General features: G+C 40.5%; 2 protein-coding genes across 3 annotated transcripts; both read left to right on the forward strand.

The window, feature by feature from the left end:
* Positions 1-1,542: 1,542 nt before the first annotated feature.
* tph1a (tryptophan hydroxylase 1 (tryptophan 5-monooxygenase) a) lies at positions 1,543-8,133 on the forward strand. Of its 2 annotated transcripts, none has more exons than XM_084933641.1 (11): positions 1,543-2,979; positions 4,759-4,893; positions 4,994-5,177; positions 5,264-5,364; positions 5,457-5,524; positions 5,605-5,801; positions 5,905-6,040; positions 6,125-6,251; positions 6,359-6,454; positions 6,676-6,809; positions 6,963-8,128. In XM_084933641.1, the coding sequence occupies exons 1-11, from the start codon at positions 2,890-2,892 to the stop codon at positions 7,135-7,137; spliced, it is 1,443 nt and encodes a 480-aa protein (XP_084789767.1). In that variant the 5' UTR covers positions 1,543-2,889; the 3' UTR covers positions 7,138-8,128. The 2 variants fall into 2 exon arrangements, with proteins under 2 accessions (XP_084789767.1, XP_084789768.1); XM_084933642.1 differs by lacking the exon at positions 1,543-2,979 and adding an exon at positions 3,004-4,010 and having other exon boundaries at positions 6,963-8,133.
* A 1,470-nt stretch (positions 8,134-9,603) lies between these two features.
* On the forward strand, positions 9,604-20,367 carry sergef (secretion regulating guanine nucleotide exchange factor). The gene is made up of 11 exons (XM_084933651.1): positions 9,604-9,691; positions 9,968-10,106; positions 10,440-10,592; positions 12,913-13,007; positions 13,179-13,239; positions 13,725-13,838; positions 13,931-13,993; positions 14,225-14,383; positions 14,472-14,638; positions 16,813-16,849; positions 19,244-20,367. The coding sequence occupies exons 1-11, from the start codon at positions 9,650-9,652 to the stop codon at positions 19,429-19,431; spliced, it is 1,218 nt and encodes a 405-aa protein (XP_084789777.1). The 5' UTR covers positions 9,604-9,649; the 3' UTR covers positions 19,432-20,367.
* Positions 20,368-20,371: the final 4 nt, after the last annotated feature.

Raw genomic sequence — 20,371 nt, forward strand, 5'->3', positions numbered from 1 at the left:
GAGAGATCTCTTGCAGCTTGATGCTCAGACGCTGTGAATAAATCCCTCTGATTAAAGGGAACAGAACTGGGACAGACTGGCTACCATGCAGCTTTAACGCGCTCAGTCACGTCTGTCACAAACCACAGGAATAAGAGTGTGTACAGTGACTTATGTGCTGCGTTTTCCTTTGAAACTTAAAAAAACAACTGTGCTTGCCCGATGAGCCTAACAGGCCTTTTAGAGAATCCCATGGCTGGTTTCTTCTAAAGTAGGTTATGTTTCTGTAATCGGATGTGTTAATGTGTTGAGTAGTCTCATTATCTTACTCTAGAAGAGCATGAAAAGCCTCATCAAAAGCTGGAAGAAATCTGTTTTGAGTCTAAGAGTATTTGAGTTCAAGAAAAAACGAGTATAAGTAGATGTATTTCTGTAACTATACCAAAAATTGCACATTTAACTTGAAACTTTAGAAGGTTTGTGTGATGAGTGTGTTCACAAAAGAGGTTTTGCACAATTTTCATGATATAATTTCCAATAATATAACTATTATACTTCAGCTGGACAACAGGGTTTCAGATTGATGTTTATTATTAGCTATATTGTTGCACTGTAGCATTTCATCTTAATTATCAAGAGACTACTGTTCACATAAGAGAGGTGAGTCATCAGGCGAACGAACTAGAATGAGCCATCTTATTCATGCTGCACTCGCTGACCCTTGTTGGCTTAAAGCATCTCAGTGCATCTTGAGTCAATTCCCCTCTGAGTGGTAAAGCAGAAACGGCACGAGCCACTTGTCATTGTTAATAAGAGTTTAGATTTTTGTTTAAACGTGATTTAAAAGAAAATTATATTCCCAGCATAAGACAGGAGGGGACAGATAAACCGATGCTTTTTAAACTGGATCCAACATGAACTCTAATAGCCTCTGACACGCATTAAACAAAGGGGAGCTGGTCCTGGAGCTGTCAAGATGCAAGGACATCAAAGACATAGACAGGGCCTGTGCAGCATAAAAGTGAGATCTGTGGAAATTATATTATGAGGGAATTTGGATGTGCTCTGTGTGCAACACCGTCTTACTTGATTCTTGAAAGGTACCGTTCGTTAGAGAGCCCTGAACAATACTGACACACTGTTCATTAGGCTGCTTTCCTCTCCTCGTGCTCAAGAGGCAAGACACAATACTTTGCAGAGGAAAAAAAATGTTCCATCTATTAACATTTCTCTAGTGGCCACAATACCTGCCAGAGCACTCTTTATTGCTTTACACAGCAACAGTCTTCTTAATAACCTTCAACATATTGTGGTGTAAATAAAGAGCCTCTGGATTACAAAGACTTTTATCAGAGGTCTAAACTGCATCATATGGAGACTGATTTATTCTTAAAAAATGATCTGCGCTGATTCCTTCATATTTGATGACATGTTGGATCAGTTTAGTTTTTTTCTAGCAGTCCACCAAACTGACAAAATGTAAAAAAGAACAGACAAACACAGACATATACAAATATATATAGTGTGTTTTTTTAGGTTTTGTTTTTTCTTCCTATTGCTAATAAGTACTATTATTATGTTCTTAAAATTAGGATTGAGGAAATTGGAAAATTTAACTTCTAACTTATCACAAATCCTTAGGTTTAAAAAGCTGGGTATCTGGACTTAAACGGTTAACTGACATTTTTATTTCATCTCCCTAAATAAACAACAGAGTTCCTGTTTCAGTGCTTCTTACCATTATGTAATTTAATAAAATTCTGATTTGTTTATGTTCAGCCTGTGTTTTGTTACCCAGGCTGTGCATATTGTGTTTGCACAGTGAAGCAGAAATGTTCACCTTCTACATGGAAGCAATAAGGAGCTTAAGCTAACAGTAAGGTAAACATGTTTACGCGTTCTTTGCTACAAACTTTATGGCCACATCACATCAGTGCAAGTCTTAAGAGGCTGTCAGGTGAAGACTTCTAGCTCCAGCTCTATCTTACACAACATCTGAGGAGGAAGTTCCCTTCATTGCCCGCTTGGGTTGTGTAAAGCATCTGTCCATGTCACGAGTGACACAGCCCAGGACCACCTGAGACAAACAGCATGTGCATTAGCCACATGGATCATCACATTAGATCAGCGAGCAGCTAAAAGAGCTTGCTAAGAGCCAGAGACATTTCACCCGTCCTATGTGTAAGGTGACTAAAGCTTAAGAGTAAGCAGTGGTGTTATCTGTTTAAAGTAATGAGGTCTCTCGCATCCAGCGCCGCTTCACCTTGATTCTGTCTGTAGAGGCCTCTGAAGCTCTCTCTGCTTTGCTGTCTTGATCCCATTTAAAAAGGTGCATTGTGTTAAAGAATGGAAAACATGCAGATTATGTCTGTTATGTGCCAGAACTTAGAGGAGCTTATGGTGCGGGATTTCGAAGGGGGGGCATGTTTGGATCACTGGAAGGAAGGCTGGTGGGCTACTTAAATCTTAAACCTCAATCTTTTCTTTGTCTCAGGGTGTCAGCAAGCAATAAGAATGACCTCTGTGTACCAATCTAACATGAGTTCACATTTAACATATTTAGTAATAGCTAAATAATTCAAACATTAAAAGAGAGAGAGAGCAAAGCTTCCTAATAGGCGTGAAACGTGATTGGTATTCTCCTGGTAAAATCTGATTTCGTGACTGATCGGGCCTTTAGGTGAATTAAAAAGACACCCCTTTCCCCTAATGATGTGGGCGGTGCTGCTGCTCCTTTTCCATTTGCTGCTTTGGGTGAGCTTATTGCCTCCTCCCTATTTCTCAATGCGGTTAAATAGCACGGCGCGCCACTCCACTGGGTAGACACCCCACTTTGCAAAGAGGAAAGCCAACTAAATAAAAAGGCCTGAAAGGAAGAAAAAAACAAAACAATAACAGCAGCACTTTAACATGTACTCAAACAAAATCGAAGGACCACGTAGAGGAAGATCATTTGACTCTATGAACCTCGGCTTCGAAGAAAAACTGCTGAACAATGAGGTAAGAACTTCACAGAAAGAGAAGAAGAAGGAAGGTTTTATTATTCTATCTTAAAGAAACCCCTTTATCTTCGATCAAATCAATAGAAACAAACAAGATGAAGAACTTTTGCTTTGTTTTGTTTTTAAGTGACTTTTTGGACAGTGGTGGGGAGATCGGTGCGGGTCATCTTATCGAATAAGCTTTCACTTTGTCGTCAGCGCAGATTAATTTAAGCCGTTTTGTTATACCGTAATTTACGTCAAAGAGTTAAGAGGGTTAAAGAAAGAGAGACATCTGAATTTGGTATGATAAAAGACACTTCAGTGCTCATGCTGAGCACCATTCGCAGACAGAGGAGATAAAAGATAAACCGATCAACCTGCAGTATGTGATGTCTCCAAGCACATGCAAGGGGAAAATAGAAAACGCTGACAGGTACTCCAGGACAATATCGCAGCTGCTTTAGACATGGAGATAAAACGAAAAACACACATGTTTAAACTGGAGTAAAAAAAAAATCAACGACGTTTAAGGCAGATTTTACAGCGGAACACGTTACTAAATCCTATTAAAGTAAAAGCTGGACAAATTATACCCCCATGCATGCAAATGTGATCACACCTGTTTTAAAAAAAATCTAACATTTTTTATGTTTCTCGTTTATACCCCTGGATTAAAAAAAAAAATCGTATTTATTTCACAACTATAAAAAGTAAAGTATTTGATGAGGGGAAGCGATGTTCTCCCACTTAACGGCCTAAAAAACGTGCGCGCTGTAGTGATTAAGCGCTTCCCTAACGTGTGGCGAGATTTCAGAGTGGAGGGGAGCTAATAATAGGCTTCCCCGCTCTCCAAATGAGATTGCTGTAAGGCGATTCTTTGAGACAGAGACAAGTTCATCTTCGTTAAACCGAGACGCAAGACGTTGACCTCGGGCAGCGTCCTGATCCAGACTCCATGCACTAATGCTTTCAGGGATACTACCGGCAAGGGCTCACCGAAAACTGGTGTGCCGCGCGGTCTACACCATGTATGAAGGGCGAAATGTGGTAGGAAATAATTTAACTGAATTTAATTGTCTCACGTGAGGGGCGTGATCCTTTTAATCCCGTCTAAACGTTGGACTTTGGCATTATGTGTCTATTGTTTGATGACAGATTCTAAAGTTTTTTGGGGGGAGCGGGGGTTAAGTGTTTTTTTTTTTTTTAAATGTCTCAATAAGCAGTATCCTACAGGTAGAGTAAAGGAGAAGACTTTGGAGTCAATCAAAACAGATTAGTTATTCTGTGCTGTTGGCATCTTAACAGCCTCGCTGCTAAAATCTGAGGCAGGATTAAAATAATTTTCCCCTGGCGTGTGCAGCGCGCACAGGCACGCGTCAACGTGAGAGCGCTATCCGAGGTGCTGAACTGGACAAAGAAGTTGGTCAGCCTTAATCTGAGCGCTGCCTGTGCGCATGCACTGCACTTCCATTACTCATTTTTTACACCAGCGATGTCAAGAAAAAGCCAATGATTCCCTTTAGAGTAACAAATATACCTGCCAGTGTATGTTTTAAAGACTGACTGACTGTCTGCAACTCTTTATATTTATAGGATTATTATTGTTGTTATTTAGGATGGTTTTATAGTCTTAAGTAATTAGAAGCTCTGCATCAATTCTGTGGATAAGTGCAATATGTAGACTTAATTATTATTTTAAAGCCAATTTAGATTGGCTAGCAAAAGTTCATTTGCTCCACTGTTTGTTCTCCCTATTATACACAACTGAATCTCTGTCTTTGTTGATCATTTTCAGATAAACAAGTCAACCTTCACCAAAATTGAAGAAAACAACGAAAAGAAGAATTCATCAGAGAAAGGGAGAGCGACAATCATCTTTTCCTTGAAGAATGAAGTTGGAGGGCTTGTAAAGGCACTCAAACTCTTCCAGGTACATCTCCCAAACCCTGCTCCTTTTTACAGAATGACTTGATTGCGACACATTTTTAGCTTTGAAATGAATAAAGAATTCTTTTGTTCTATTCTCGCAGGAAAACCACGTGAACCTTGTACACATTGAGTCCAGGAAATCCAAAAGACGCAACTCTGAGTTTGAAATTTTTGTGGACTGTGACAGCAACCACGAGCAACTGAATGAAATCATCCAGCTGCTGCGGAAGCATGTGAATGTGGTGGATATGGAGCCTCCAGATAACTCCTGTCTACGCGAGGAAGGTGAGAAAGTAGTGAGTGAATACACTCCAGATGCTGAATTAAAGGTACAACATTAAATTTGAACACCTTTTTTCTTCTGTTCTCAGATATGTATGAAGTACCCTGGTTCCCAAAGAAGATTTCAGACTTGGATAAGTGTGCTAACCGAGTCCTGATGTATGGATCTGAACTGGATGCTGACCATCCGGTACATTATCAACCCGCTGCCTCACTTCAGCAAACAAAACCAAACTCTCTTAAAATGAAGAATTTTTATATTTTTACGTTTCTCTTTATCAGGGTTTCAAGGACAATGTCTATCGGAAAAGGCGAAAGTATTTTGCAGATCTTGCCATGGCCTACAAACAGTAAGTTTTGATCTATTTAAATGTCTATTGTATTTTTAAAAAATCATGATTCTTATGGAGTTTTTTCTGTCTTTTTCCAGTGGAGATCCCATTCCTCGTATTGAGTTTACACAGGAGGAAGTGAAGACTTGGGGTGTTGTGTACAGGGAGCTCAACAAGCTGTACCCCACCCACGCCTGCCGGGAATACTTGAAGAACTTGCCACTGCTGTCCAAATATTGTGAATGTCGGGAGGACAACATCCCTCAGCTGGAAGATGTGTCACGCTTCCTCAGGGGTAAATTATCAATTTTGATTAAAATATTCCTTTGATTTAAATCATTTTGTTCACTTTTAACGGTGCAATCACTCAATGCAATATATTTTCACTATCTTTCTAGAACGTACTGGATTTACCATCAGGCCTGTGGCAGGTTACCTGTCCCCCCGTGACTTTCTTGCTGGTTTGGCATTCCGCGTTTTCCACTGCACCCAGTACGTGCGGCACAGCTCCGACCCCTTGTACACCCCTGAACCGTGAGTACTAGCCAACACTATATCTAAATATGTAATCTAAATGTTAATTCTGGTTTTAATATTTGGTTTTCTTTTATTATTAAGGGACACATGCCATGAGCTGCTGGGCCACGTCCCGCTGCTGGCAGAGCCCAGCTTTGCTCAGTTTTCTCAGGAGATTGGTCTCGCTTCACTTGGAGCCTCCGATGATTCAGTTCAAAAACTGGCCACTGTAAGAGTCACTGCTGCAATCTAATTTTCAAACAATATTTATGAAGATATTTCTTTTTCAAAATCCAACAAGGTCGTCCTAATTGCTTGTGTTCTTCTGGGTTGCAGTGCTATTTCTTCACTGTGGAGTTTGGTCTATGCAAACAAGAGGGGCAGCTGCGAGCTTATGGAGCTGGACTTCTGTCATCTATCAGTGAGCTCAAGGTAAAGACATCCAAACAGGATGGTAGGATGGTACAGTGGGCACCTTTACCCAAAGAGCTTTAAAAACACAGACAGAATAGTCTTTTTACGTTACAAACTTGATCATATTCCACCTTAGGACACATAATAAATAATCTTTTTTTGTTGAGAAAATATAGATGCACATTTATTAAATGATCAAGTTGTGTTTTCAACATCTCCACTGTGTCTCTCTCTGACAGCATGCGCTCTCTGGTAATGCAAGGATAATGCCTTTCGACCCCAAAATTACATCCAAGCAGGAATGCATCATCACAACGTTTCAGGATGTCTACTTTGTGTCAGACAGCTTTGAGGAGGCCAAAGTCAAAATGAGGTGAGCTTAATTGTAAAGACTGTGTTGTAAAGACTACAACACTCAGCATTTAACTTATACATTATAATATATAGGTCGACCCAGCAAGAATAGCTGTAAGCTTTTTAAGCTAAACTGCTGATAGCATATTATTTAATACTATGTTCATTTCAGGGAGTTTGCCAAGACCATCAAGCGTCCCTTCACGGTTCGATACAACCCCTACACCCAGAGTGTGGACGTGCTAAAAGACACTCCCAGCATCAACAGTGTGGTGGAGGAGCTGCGACACGAGCTTGACATCGTCGGTGACGCACTCAGCCGGCTGAACAAACACCTGGGTGTCTGACTGCACACAGTTCACATGGAGTTACACTGACAGTCTGTCATCCCCGGCACTGCTGTAGAGACGTTGCTTGTGTGTTGTCCTTTGCCAGTAACATGAATGTGCATCGTTTTTTTTGCAAAAATGTTCTGTCGTCTCCACTGCATGGTTTATATAGCTTACACAATTTACAGGTGCACTAGGTATGTTTAGACACTAACTTTAAGATATTTGACAAACCCAAAGAGCTGCTTAATCTGAGGTACTATTTGGCTTCTATATTCCAAACAGTTTATGTGCTTTGATGGTACTTCAGTTCACTTTTGAAACACTTCCAGCTGTTACAGACACCTCCAATTGTTATTTCTGCTTTTGTATATGATTGTGTGAGTTTTCTTTTCTTTTTTTGTAAATCATTTCATTCTTCTTCTTCATGTTTAATACTCCTCTCTTCAGTGAAATGTTTAAAATGTACCTTCTTTGTATTTGTCTTTTGGTGTGTGTGTGTGTAATATTCCTTTTTTGCGTGCTGTTGAGGGAAATTATGAAAGTGACACCTTTAACTAACTGTTCTTATAAGAATGCTCTTGTGATTGATTATGATCGATTTGACCCATGTCAGCAATTACTTTACAGTGATGATTTTTAATACTTCCTCTTGAATTGAATTGAATTGTAGAACTCCAGAAATCAAGACATTATTTTTCTACTGTAAAGAAATATAGAAATTAGAACTAGGTTATGAATCAAACAAAAAAAAATTGAATAAAAAAGTCATCTGTGTGTTTATAGCATGCCAAAACAGTTGTTTAATTGTTGATTTATTACTTTTATTAGTCCTTGTGGATGTAACTTTGTTATTGAACCCTGAGGATGCTGCTGCTGTTGATGATAGAGATGCAAGATGATGGCAGCGAAGACTCTGAAAGTGATTATAACAATTATTTTGAGGCTGGAGTTTGCAAAATCTCAATAAAGTGTTGTAGAAAAAAATATGCCTTTGATCTGAGAGCCAGGACGCTTATTGCCTAATGAAAAAGTCCAACTGGGAACAGAACTTTCCAAGATAGGTAGCAGAAAAATCCATAATGACTCTTAAACGCATTTCGTGGACACGTAAATGGCGTCATACAATTTCATTTTTATTATGTTGTTATTATTATATTATATTTATATTATTTATTTATACTTTGAGGATCTGATGAATGAAGAAAATGAGAAAGAGAGTTAGTGAATCTGGAAGTACAAAGGATTATTAAGGAGAAAGAGGATGAAGACTGGAAAGGTGCTAGGTCCAGATGATAAACGTGGAGATAAAGCACATGCCAGGGTGCAAATAGAGGAACCGCACCAGAGAAATATGTGAGGGTGGTGCAGGACATCTATGAGGACAGCAAGACAGTGGTGAGGTGGGGGTGGGATAACATCAGAGACTAGCCCTTGTTGTTTTCAGTGGTTGGTGGGCAGACTGACAGAGGTCAGGCAGGAGTCTCTGTGGACAATGATGTTTGCAGACAGCAGTATGATTTGTAGTGAGAGTAGAGCAGGTGGAAGAGAGCCTGGAGAGATGGAGGTATGCTCTGGGGAGAAGAGGAATTAAAGTCACTAGAAGGAAGACAGAATAAATATGTGTGAACAGTGAAGATGCCAGGAGGAGAGGCAGCAAAGGTGGATGAGTTTGAATATCTGAGGTCAGTAATCCAACAGACAGCAGAAAACTTACTTTACTGCCCAGCTTAAGAAATTGGTCTGATTTAACACATCAAAACTATAGCTTCAAGAAATTACACACATAATGGTAGCTTATATTTAAAAGGTGAATAAAATTAAAACTTAGGCAGCAGCATAATAGTGCTGCCCAGATTATTCTAAATTTGTCACCTGAAGAATTTGATCATTTAGCATTGAAGTCGTTTTTTTCTGAAGCTGTAGTCTCTTCTGCAGTGGCGTTACAATCGATACTGAAATATCGATTCCTCCGATACCAGACATTTATAATCTAGAATTGATTCTGATATTAAAATATCAACATTTTAGTAATTTGAGGTAAATTTGTAGTTTATGATTAACAAGAACACATTGGAGCGTAACTGTATTATTGGGATCCTAGGAACTACTTCCACTACTTCCACCTCCTGTCGTGGTGATATTTGAAATACGGCTGTATAAATGCATCAGGGATTATGTGTGTTTACTCTCTCAGTCAGTGATAATGGGTGATAGTAAGGCGAGTCACGTGTGGAACTATTTCAGCTCCACAAACAGCCGAAACGTGGTTTGGCAAAACCACAAACCTTGTCAAACACAAACAAGTTAATCATAACACAGAATATGATGATGAGTTTATGTTGAGGTGAATAAAAAAATCCACCCATTATTTTACCAGATATTATGTATCTGTATGTTAGATATTGTTAGATATTACATTTCTACAAAGTCATAATTTAGTTTGTAACTTTTGCCACTCATATATCCATTTCAAGCGCCTTCGCGACAGTGTCGCAAAGCATACTTGAGTGTTTAGCCCAGATACTCCATGGAAACACACGCACGGTTGGAGTTTTGTTTACATTCTTGGGTAAGTTTGTTATATTGAACAGTACACTGTAAAAGTCGCGTATATCTGGTTGTGTAATTCCTTTATTTAAATGCAAGGAACAAAGTGACTCTTCAATTGGAAACGCAGAAGACGTAGCACTTTTGCTAACGTTAGCTTAACTAGCGTCCAAACTTACTGTCTTTACAGGTGAGGCGACAAAAAACAGATGTTAACATCTGGTTCACGGTCACCTGAGCACTGATAGTAGTTTTCTGTCTGTCATATACTTTTACTAAGCTGTGCTGTTATTGTCAGGGAGCCAACAGTTACGGGCAACTGAGCCAGGGACATGTGGAGGACCAGGCTTCGCCCCGGCTCTCTAACATTGCTGCCCTACAAAACAGGCCAGTCCGGGCTGTCAGCGGCGGTGGGGGACACTCCGTAGTTATTACCGGTACGTATCCTTTCGTCCTATATTAAACACAAACTTCAGCCCACCAGCGAATGATGTTTGTAGTCTGTTGTGGTATTGTGAGCAAGACCTTCATAGGTCATGTGGCTCCTCCTTCTGGCCAGTGAAATTAATTGTTTGTTTGTTTTTATATTGATAATCTGTTAATGCAAAAAATATGAATGATCTAACAGCAAACGGTAGAAGCAAACTTTCACTCAGTTCAGTCTCGTCTGTTTAAGTAAATGTCTACAGTGAGTGTACAGGTGTAACTGTCCTAAAAATAACACATCTAAGTAAAATCTTTGATTGTTTCCATGTTTCTGTGCTGGACAGAGAGTGGCCAGGTGTTTGTGTGTGGACAGAATAACAGAGGCCAGCTGGGACTTGGCCACAGTGCAGACATCACAACTCTTCAGCACTGCCCCATCCTGAATCAGAGAGTCACAGACATCGCCTGTGGTTGGGATTTTACTCTTCTTCTCACTGGTGAGCAGTCAGCACCGTTTCCTACCAGGAATTTATCCTCATTTCTAGTTGTACTTGGTTTAAGGGTGATATTGCTAGCCAAAACACAGGTGTTTCTTTTGGGCAGGGATAATAGATCTTTTATGGCAATGTTAGTTTTTATTCTAATATAACATTTTATTATATTTGAATAATACAATAGATGAATTGTATATAAAACAAAATAATATAGCTGTGTTATATTAGAAATTTCATTATATTAGATCTAATTTTCCTGAAAGTGCAGATACAGGGGCTTGCAAAAGTATTTGGCCCCCTTGAACTTTTCCACATTTTGTCACATTACAGCCACAAACATGAATCAATTTTATTGGAATTCCACGTGAGAGACCAATACAAAGTAGTGTACACTTAAGTGGAACGAAAATCACACATGATTCCAAACATTTTTTACAAATAAATAACTGAAAAGTGGGATTTGCGTTATTATTCAGCCCTGTTTGGTCTGAGTGCAGTCAGTTGCCCACAGACATTGCCTGATGAGTGCTAATGACTAAATAGAGTGCACCTGTGTGTAATCTAATGTCAGTACAAATACAGCTGCTCTATGACAGCCTCAGAGGTTGTCTAAGAGAATATTGGGAGCAACAACACCATGAAGTCCAAAGAACACACCACACTTTTCAGGTTTTTTTTAACAAATAAATAACTGCAAAGTGGGGTGTGCGTAATTATTCAGCCCCCTGAGTCAATACTTTGTAGTACCACCTTTTGCTGCGATTACAGCTGCCAGTCTTTTAGGGTATGTCTCTACCAGCTTTGCACATCTAGAGACTGAAATCCTTGCCCATTCTTCTTTGAAAAACAGCTCCAGCGCAGTCAGATTAGGTGGACAGCGTTTGTGAACAGCAGTTTTCAGATCCTCGATTGGATTTAGATCTGGACTTTGACTGGGCCATTCTAACACATGGATAGGTTTTGTTTTAAACAGTTCCATTGTTGCCCTGGCTTTATGTTTAGGGTCGTTGTGCTGCTGGAAGGTGAACCTCCGCCCCAGTCTCAAGTCTTTTGCAGACTCCAAGAGGTTTTCTTCCAAGATTGCCCTGTATTTGGCTCCATCCATCTTCCCATCAACTCTGACCAGCTTCCCTGTCCCTGCTGAAGAGAAGCACCCCCAGTGCATGATGCTGCCACCACCATATTTGACAGTGGGGATGGTGTGTTCAGAGTGATGTGCAGTGTTAGTTTTCCGCCACACATAGCGTTTTGCATTTTGGCCAAAAAGTTCCATTTTGGTCTCATCTGACCAGAGCACCTTCTTCCACATGTTTGCTGTGTCCCCCACATGGCTTGTGGCAAACTGCAAACGGGACTTCTTATGGTTTTCTTTTAACAATGGCTTTCTTTTTGCCACTTTTCCATAAAGGCCAACTTTATAGTTGTCCTATGGACAGATTCCCCCACCGGGAGCTGTAGATCTCTGCAGCTCGTCCAGAGTCACCATGGGCCTCTTGGCTGCATTTCTGATCAGCGCTTTCCTTGTTCGGCCTGTGAGTTTAGGTGGACGGCCTTGTCTTGGTAGGTTTACAGTTGTGCCATACTCCTTCCATTTCTGACTGATCGCTTGAACAGTGCTCCGTGGGATGTTCAAGGCTTGGGAAATCTTTTTGTAGCCTAAGCCTGCTTTAAATTTCTCAATAACTTTATCCCTGACCTGTCTGGTGTGTTCTTTGGACTTCATGGTGTTGTTGCTCCCAATAGTCTCTTAGACAACCTCTGAGGCCGTCACAGAGCAGCTGTATTTGTAGTGACATTAGATTACACACAGGTGCACTCTGTTTAGTCATTAGCACTCATCAGGCAATGTCTATGGGCAACTGACTGCACTCAGACCAAACGGGGCTGAATAATAACGCAAATCCCACTTTTCAGTTATTTATTTGTAAAAAAAATGTTTGGAATCATGTATGATTTTTTGTTCCACTTCTCACGTGTACACCACTTTGTATTGGTCTTTCAGGTGGAATTCCAATAAAATTGATTCATGTTTGTGGCTGTAATGTGACAAAATGTGGGAAAGTTCAAGGGGGCCAAATACTTTTGCAAGCCACTGTATATTATCCTTAGACCATTATGATACATGTGTTTCTAGAAAAGGGGGGGGGGAAATAACTCACATTTATTGCTATATTGTAAAAATAAAACAAAAAAAACCCTACATATTTAACAGAATGGGAATAACGGAGGACACCTTAACTACTTTCCACTCATCCAAAAGCGTAATTTTTCAGTGTGTCTTAGTTAAAGGCATATTTCTTTTCTTGTTATGGCACACTCTCAGACGGTGGGCAACTATTAGCATGTGGTTCCAATGCATTTGGGCAACTGGGTGTTGGACAGACTGTGACACACTCTGCAGATCTACTGGTTGTTGAGGTGAGAACACGATGGGGGTGCAGTTTTTATAAAGTAAAGTTTTTAATTTATTTTTTTAAAATATCCATTCAATACATCTTGAGTGATCTACATTAGTATAAATTATCTTTACTTACCTGCCATCTTAATCACTTTCATTAAGGCAGATGTCATTGTGCTGTTTGTTGACAGAATCTGAAGGAGCCAGTAGTTAGTGTAGCAGCAGGACTCCGACACTCACTTGCTGTTACTGGTAAGGTAGCGTTGTGAACGGCCCTCGTTTTTTAACATCTGCCAAAGTGGTTACATGATTGTTTTTTTGCCTGTCTTTATGTTAATTTGTCTTTATGTATCTTAGCTGTATTTATAATATATCTATCTATATCTATATCTATCTATCTATATCTGTCTATCTATATATACATATATATACATATATGTATATACATGAAAACTTTATCAGACTTGGGAATTAGAATGGATTACATTTCTGGACTCAATCCAAATCTGGATCCTGAAAAATGGGATATCTTCCCAAATGCATATCAAATTTAAACTTTGGCTTGATGTTCTCAAGAAAATACCATAAACCAGTCTGCAACCAGATATCTTTCATCTCATAGGACTTAGTGCATGCATGGTGTGAAGGGAATTTTCAGTCTTGGTGGAGGTATGCACTCTGACTGCTCCTGTTTTTCATGTGAAGCTATAAATCCTGTAATTCTGTTTGACTTTCAGGCTCAGGCTGTGTTTATCAGTGGGGAACTGGTCTTTTCAGTTATGCTAAGAGAGCACTCAGTCCACATGCTGTCCCATCTCACTTTAACTCTAAGGTGCCCTGTCTGGTACCAGGTAACGTAAGCTGTACTGAACATAAATAATTATTAATTTATTCTATTATTGGTGATTTGTAGATGTGACAGATATTTATGACCTTGTTGCAGGTCTGGATCAAAGAATGTCACACCGGGTAACTGCAGGGTCAGCACACTGTGTGTGCCTTACAGGTAGGATGGTAGTGAGTTGCTTCAATATCTTCTGCAATAATAAGCTATGTATTTTGCACTGCTCATTCATAGGGACAATTTACACACATAAGCACACTTCTTTATCATACATCAAGTCTGCCCTCTCTGATGTCCTGTAATTAGTTCACCAGAGCATCTCAATTGCTGTTCTGCTTTTTTGCTGCTGCTTGTGCTGAATGAAGAGTAATGCTGTCGCTGTCATGTGTGCAGGAGATGGCGATTTGTTTCTGTGGGGAAGCAACAAGCATGGTCAGCTGACCACCACAGAGCCCTTCCTGTCTTCTCCCACTCTTCTGAAGCGATCTCTGCTGGATGGAGAAAAAGTGATAAATGTGTGGAGCGGCTGGACTCATAATGTTGCTCAGACAGGTACTTGGGTCTGTGATGTTCAGTAGTTTTTACAGGATTTAGAGGACAGTTGCCCAAACTGAAAAAACAATCCCATTATCTGTTTCAGAGAGCGGGAGAGTGTTCACATGGGGAAGGGGAAATTATGGACAGCTGGGCCGCCAAATGTCAGCCAGTGAGGACACAGAGCAGCAGCTAGCTGGCCCTGCGGCACAAGGTGGCACCCAGGAGGTTGGACTCCCTGCAGAGGTTGAAAACCTTTGTGGAGCAACACAGGTAGGAGTGTTTAGCACTTCGCCAGATGGCAGAACCTATAGCTTTGCTGCAATCAGTAACAATTAAATGTTTCCTTGACTTGTGTTTGGATTGTTGGTCTTGAGGTTAGTGCTGTGTTGAAAATGCCAGTAGACGTCCAGCAGGAGGCAGCAGACAGTTACAGTTAAAGTAGCTGTTGATTGTTTAGTATAAGGCGAAGCATGTTTCCCCTGAACAGAAGGTACTTAATGATTTGCATAATTATCTCTTATGTACAAAGCATACTCGCACTGTCATTATAGTTCAGCAGGGGAAAAAAACGACTTGTGTTTATCAGTGAAGGCAGTTTTCTCTACTCCCGTAAGGACAACTACATGTGAATGGGATTGTAGCAACTAACCTGTAGTCTAAATAGTGACAATATGGTCATTGCCAATGAAGCGAATGTCAGGGACAAACAATGACAAGCGCTCCTTTCATCTTTCCAATGCGCACAGATCATTGCAACAACACATAAGGTTTTGTGTTGAGCGTGAAGTAAGATGAATTGGCTGAGTGGGATATGAATCACTCAGGCCACCCTACTTTATTAAAGCACTGTACATATACACTGACTGGCCACTTTTTAGGTACATCTACCAACAGCCAATCATATGACACCAACTCAGTGCATTTAGGTATGAAGACGTGGTCAGGACGATGTGCTAAGGTTCAAACTGAACATCTGAATGTGAAAGAAAGGTGATGTAAGTGACTTTGAATGTGACATGGCTGTTAGTGCCAGGAGGGAGTCATGTGAGCATTACTGATGGACAAATTTCAACCCGTCAGTGGTTCATGATCAGTAGGTCAGTTTCTGTTAATCACTTGTTTTCTTTGTCAAATAAAGTGCTACATGCAGTACAATGCAAAAGTCTATATTTTGCTACAAAAATGGGAATTCTGTACACTTATTTATTGGTTAAAGTGCAAACATACATGTAAATACAGTGAATAAGGAAAAAACTGCGTTTGCACCTTTCTAACGAAGCTTAAAGTTGATATTTGTTATGGCTGCCTTTATTCTTTAACACTGCCTGAACTCTCTTAGGGAAGCTTTGTTGTAATTTCTGCAAGTAATCTTCAGGAACAGTTCTCCAGGACCTTTGAAGGACCTTCAGACTAACTGTCATTCTGTTCTGTTCCCACACTGCTTCAATAATGTTGAGGTCTGGGCAGAGGGGAGGCCAATCCATGACTGATAGTGTCCCTGTACATGAGCTCAGTTAATCACATGCCCATCTCTTGCATGTTTTTCTATCCATCTATGCTTTTACTGTTTTCAGGATCGTTGTCATTGTGAAAACTAAAGCTGTTGCTAATTAGATGCGTTCCAGATAGTTCTGCATGACAAATCAAAATTTGACAGTACTTTCCATCAATTTTGACAAGAGCCACTGGCTAATGTGCACACCCAAGCCATGACACAACCTCCACTTTTGTTTTCTTTTTTTTACAGATGGCTGCAAACACTCACTGTTGTACCTCTATCCTGACCTCCTCCATGCAAATTGACAGTTATTTGAACTTTGAAAGACCTTCAAAAAACCTGGAGAACTATTGCTCATGACTGCTTGCAAGACAGATTGCAAGAAAGTCTGGCTCTTTGGAAACAAAATATAAAGAAATGAGGGGTGGCTCAAGACAGTACTGTAAATGCATTTAACAGCCATGCAGTGGACTGTGTCTCATATCCAGGATTCAATTAGCATTTAAGCATGTCCACGCAATTCCTGTCATACTTGTGAAGGGGGAAGCAGGAGAAAAGGCCATTAAAATCTAAAAGGTTTCGGTCAACAAAGGGCAAGACTGTATAAGCATCCTCAAATGGCTGCATTAACTCCTCCAGCAAGCCCAGCAGTGGCTTTTAAGAGTTATGAATCAGTTGGGTCTCTGCTATAGTTTCAATTTACATTATGCGCTAAAGGGAATCGTATGCTGGAGTACCAAACGTATGTAAAGATGTGAAAAAAAAATCATTATTAAATTATCAAATTTTAAAATTAAATCTAAGTGGCGTTATCTTGTCATTTTATTTAATTTGTAAGGGAGAATGCGATTAATTCAATTGTCAGTATCATATGTCATTGAATATCAGAGTCTTAAAATTGCACATTTGCTTTTCAACATGTATTTAAAAGTTATTTTCTCCACAGATTTGCTGTGGATCAGAACATAACCTTGCTACTGTAGGTGAGTGTGTTCTCTCAAAAATGTCCTTGCAGTTTCTTCACTTTTCTCCTAACTTATTATTCACATAATGCACAAGTGCACTCAACATTTCCATAGGAAACAAAAGCCTTTTATGAAAAATTAAAAGCAAAGTTTGAACTTACTGGGTTCTTTAAGTTCTCATGGCTGAAATAAGAGACATCCTCAATGGCCTGAGGTGACTCTGGCTGTGTTTGCGTAAAGTAATGTAGAAGACACATCGGTGAGGCTAAACTATTTCAAGCTGTCCTCACCCCTACTAAAAAGTTAGTAAGGAAGCTGTCTAATGCATTACAGTGTTAACAATTAATCCTTGTAAAGCTGCAGAGCATTTCTGAGGTCAGCTCATTGCTCAGTGGCTATTGCATGAGGATGTAATTACAGTGTGGATAGATGGATATCATTGACAGAAGCAATTACCCGAACAGGCCTGTAAAGGGGATGAATTAACCAGATGCCCATTTACAGGCAAGTTTTTCCAGTCATATGTTTGTAGAACGATCTCCCTTTGTCTGCTTAACCGCTGAACAGACCCCGCACGCTCACATGCATCCCTCAAAGAGAACTGAACAAAGATAGACTAGATAGATGTCTGACTGCTTGTTTGCGATCGCTCATTAGATTAAATGTGCTTTTATTCTTGCCAGGCCTGCCAAAAGTCTCCTGCTTTTCTATAGTAACCAGCTAGGCATGTAAAAGAGTTTTTGGAAGTAAAATCTATCACATAAATTTTTGAACACTGACCCAGTTTTTTTTACATGAGCACGAATATAAATATCACAGATGATCACTGAAATACAGGCGCGTGCCTCCATAAGAGAGGAAACTGTGAACATCGGTGGCGTTTCTGCAAGCATCCATGCCATTCACTGGTGTTAATCTCACTAATTGATAGCGATAATGAATGTGCGATTCTAATTTGAATATGTGGAAATTGTCCATCATCCATAGTTCTCGAGAAGCACTTTGAAAAAGTTGAGTTATGGCCCGTGAAGGCAGAACTAGCAAATAGAGGTCTCATCTGAACCTCCAGCATCTCAATCTTCTGCCACGCTCACCTCTCTTCCTCCTCCTGTCTGACGTGTGGTGGCAGGAGCAATGAAATAGCAAAACAGGATTGGAAGCGCAGACCTGAGTGCTGCTATTTCGGGTGCTGAAGTAGGTCAGGCGGAAAGGAACGGAGAGCATTGCATGCTGCTTATGATATCTGTTGCCTGCTCATCCTTTGCTCATCTGAGCAAGTTCTCCTGGTGTGTGAAAATCATCAGCGGTGGTCAGAGGTAGGGAGATGGGTCAAAGACTCTGTGGCCACAGCTCATCCAATCTGAGGAAAGATTTTTGGTTCATGTGAACATTTTTCCACTTAATGGGATTGTAGAAGCACGAACACCTTAAATTAGAGCTGTATCTGTAGAATGATGCAAGTCACACTAAAAAAAAGGCGACCTCCGCAGACTGTGTCACTGTGGCGTTGTTATTTGGGTGTGAAATTTTAAACTGACAAATTTCAAAAACAAATAACAGCATATGTTTACATGCACAAATGGCCTTTTGGTTTGAGATACCTTATTTTTTTTTATTATCCTTTTGTCGTGCAGAATATTATGCAGACACTTTGTTGCCATGGAAACACTGATGTACTATACTCCAGTCAGTGAGCCCATGAATTAAGCACAGCACCAAAATAAAGATTTTTTTCTTGCCAATGAACCAAATGTTTCAACACATTTAGTCCAATAATACTTTCTGTACACTAAATCAAAGAAAAGGTGTCAGTTCAGTCGTAAATACATGCACTGTCTTTAAGACGGGCACTACATGCATGTTTGTAACGCATAAGCGGTTTCTGGCAAACTGTCACATTGGCATGAGCTGCTTGGCATGGCATCAAGGTCTGTGAACTGGTGAAAACATATGCGTCTTTCTGGCAAGCGCTGCGGCTTTTCGGGGACGAGCTGAAAACGCAGACAAAGACAAAGACATCCTCGCGATGAAACAAATGAAAAGATGACACGAAAGGCACACGACTGCAGTACAGGGAGAGCTTGAAGATGTGTTACCCTTGAGAAAGCAAGCTCGCTTCTGTTGTCATGGCAATGGAGCCTGTTAGGTAACTGTGTTGCCATGGCACGTGTCTCCTCGGTGATGCAGACCTGACCACACCCACCGATAGGCTCTCCAGCTGTGAAGAGCAGCGAGGCTTTGTTATTGACCAAGTGTCAGGGTGGGGAACAGGAGCTGTGTGTGTTTTCTTTTGCACCCTGTTTTTTTGTAATCCAGGATGCTGATTTTAGCCTACATTGTACACACTGTACTACAGCCCCCTCATTCTCTCTCCTGTCAGTTACACTGACCCATGATCCTTCTCCCTTTCAGGGGGAAGTCTCTTCTCGTGGGGCTGGAATGAACATGGAATGTGCGGAGACGGCTCGCAGGCCGACGTCTTTCATCCACAGCTCGTTCCTGGACTAAGACCTGCTGTCATTGGCTGCGGAGCCGGACACTCCATGGCAGTTTGCGCTGCAACGACCGGCACAGAAAAAAATTCTGCACCACTCGAGTAACGCTGGAGCAGGGACATTTATTCTGCATGACAATCAGAGGCTATAAAAAGCGAATGCTTTGGGGAGTTAACACATTTCTGTTTTAGTGGTTTATCGGTGCCCTGTGAAACCCACGTGCGATCATTTTAAGTGCCCTTGACTCAACACTAACTTTCACATGTTAAAAGGCTACCTGAGCTACTTGAAGGGGTCACACTTTAATCTGCAGTTTGTCATAAATATCCTTGTATGGTTCTGTGATTTATGTTTCATGTGGCCATAATTTGTCTGTGATGGACACGATGGGGTCAATGGCTTTGCAGGGTATGGCCACGCCTGTAGCTGTAACTCCACCTGACGTGTTTGCCTTCCTCAATGAAGCTGTTACAGATCATATGAGGGATGGGCTAGACTAGTGTTACAGCTCCATCTTCTCATGTCAGGGGTTTTATTGCTGTGATCTTGAATGTCAGGAGGCAGTCAATCTCAGCAATCCATGGTGAAAATTTCTCTGTCATCTTGTGATGTACCACTCGCACATACAGACAAACAGCATTTTATTTCCCATTTTTCTACTGGTCTATCAATTATTTATGCCTTTGCCCATCTGTGTCATATTCTTTGATTTTCTGTTTGTCTGATTTGCACCACTTTCATGCTTCATTAATCTTGGAAGAAACTCATCCACTGGACATGACCCAACCTACATATTTATAAGGAGTAGACCGCCGCAGTGCAGCACCTGGATACCAACTGCAGTTGTTAAGGCAGTGCCTTTGGGAAAGGCAGTGAAGGTACCCAGAAAAGCTGATGCCTACTTTTCCGTGACTTTCTTTTATATGAAAATTTTTACTTTAAATGTTCATATAAGTTAAATGTGGAAACATTAAAAAATGTTAAAGTGCTTTTACCAGGATTATGTTCGGGACGGGAAAATAAATGGACACTCACTGAAAAGTGA

This window comes from Perissodus microlepis, chromosome 7, assembly GCF_051167445.1.
Source record: "Perissodus microlepis isolate ML-2025 ecotype Zambia chromosome 7, ASM5116744v1, whole genome shotgun sequence".
Classification (NCBI taxonomy): Eukaryota; Metazoa; Chordata; class Actinopteri; order Cichliformes; family Cichlidae; genus Perissodus; species Perissodus microlepis.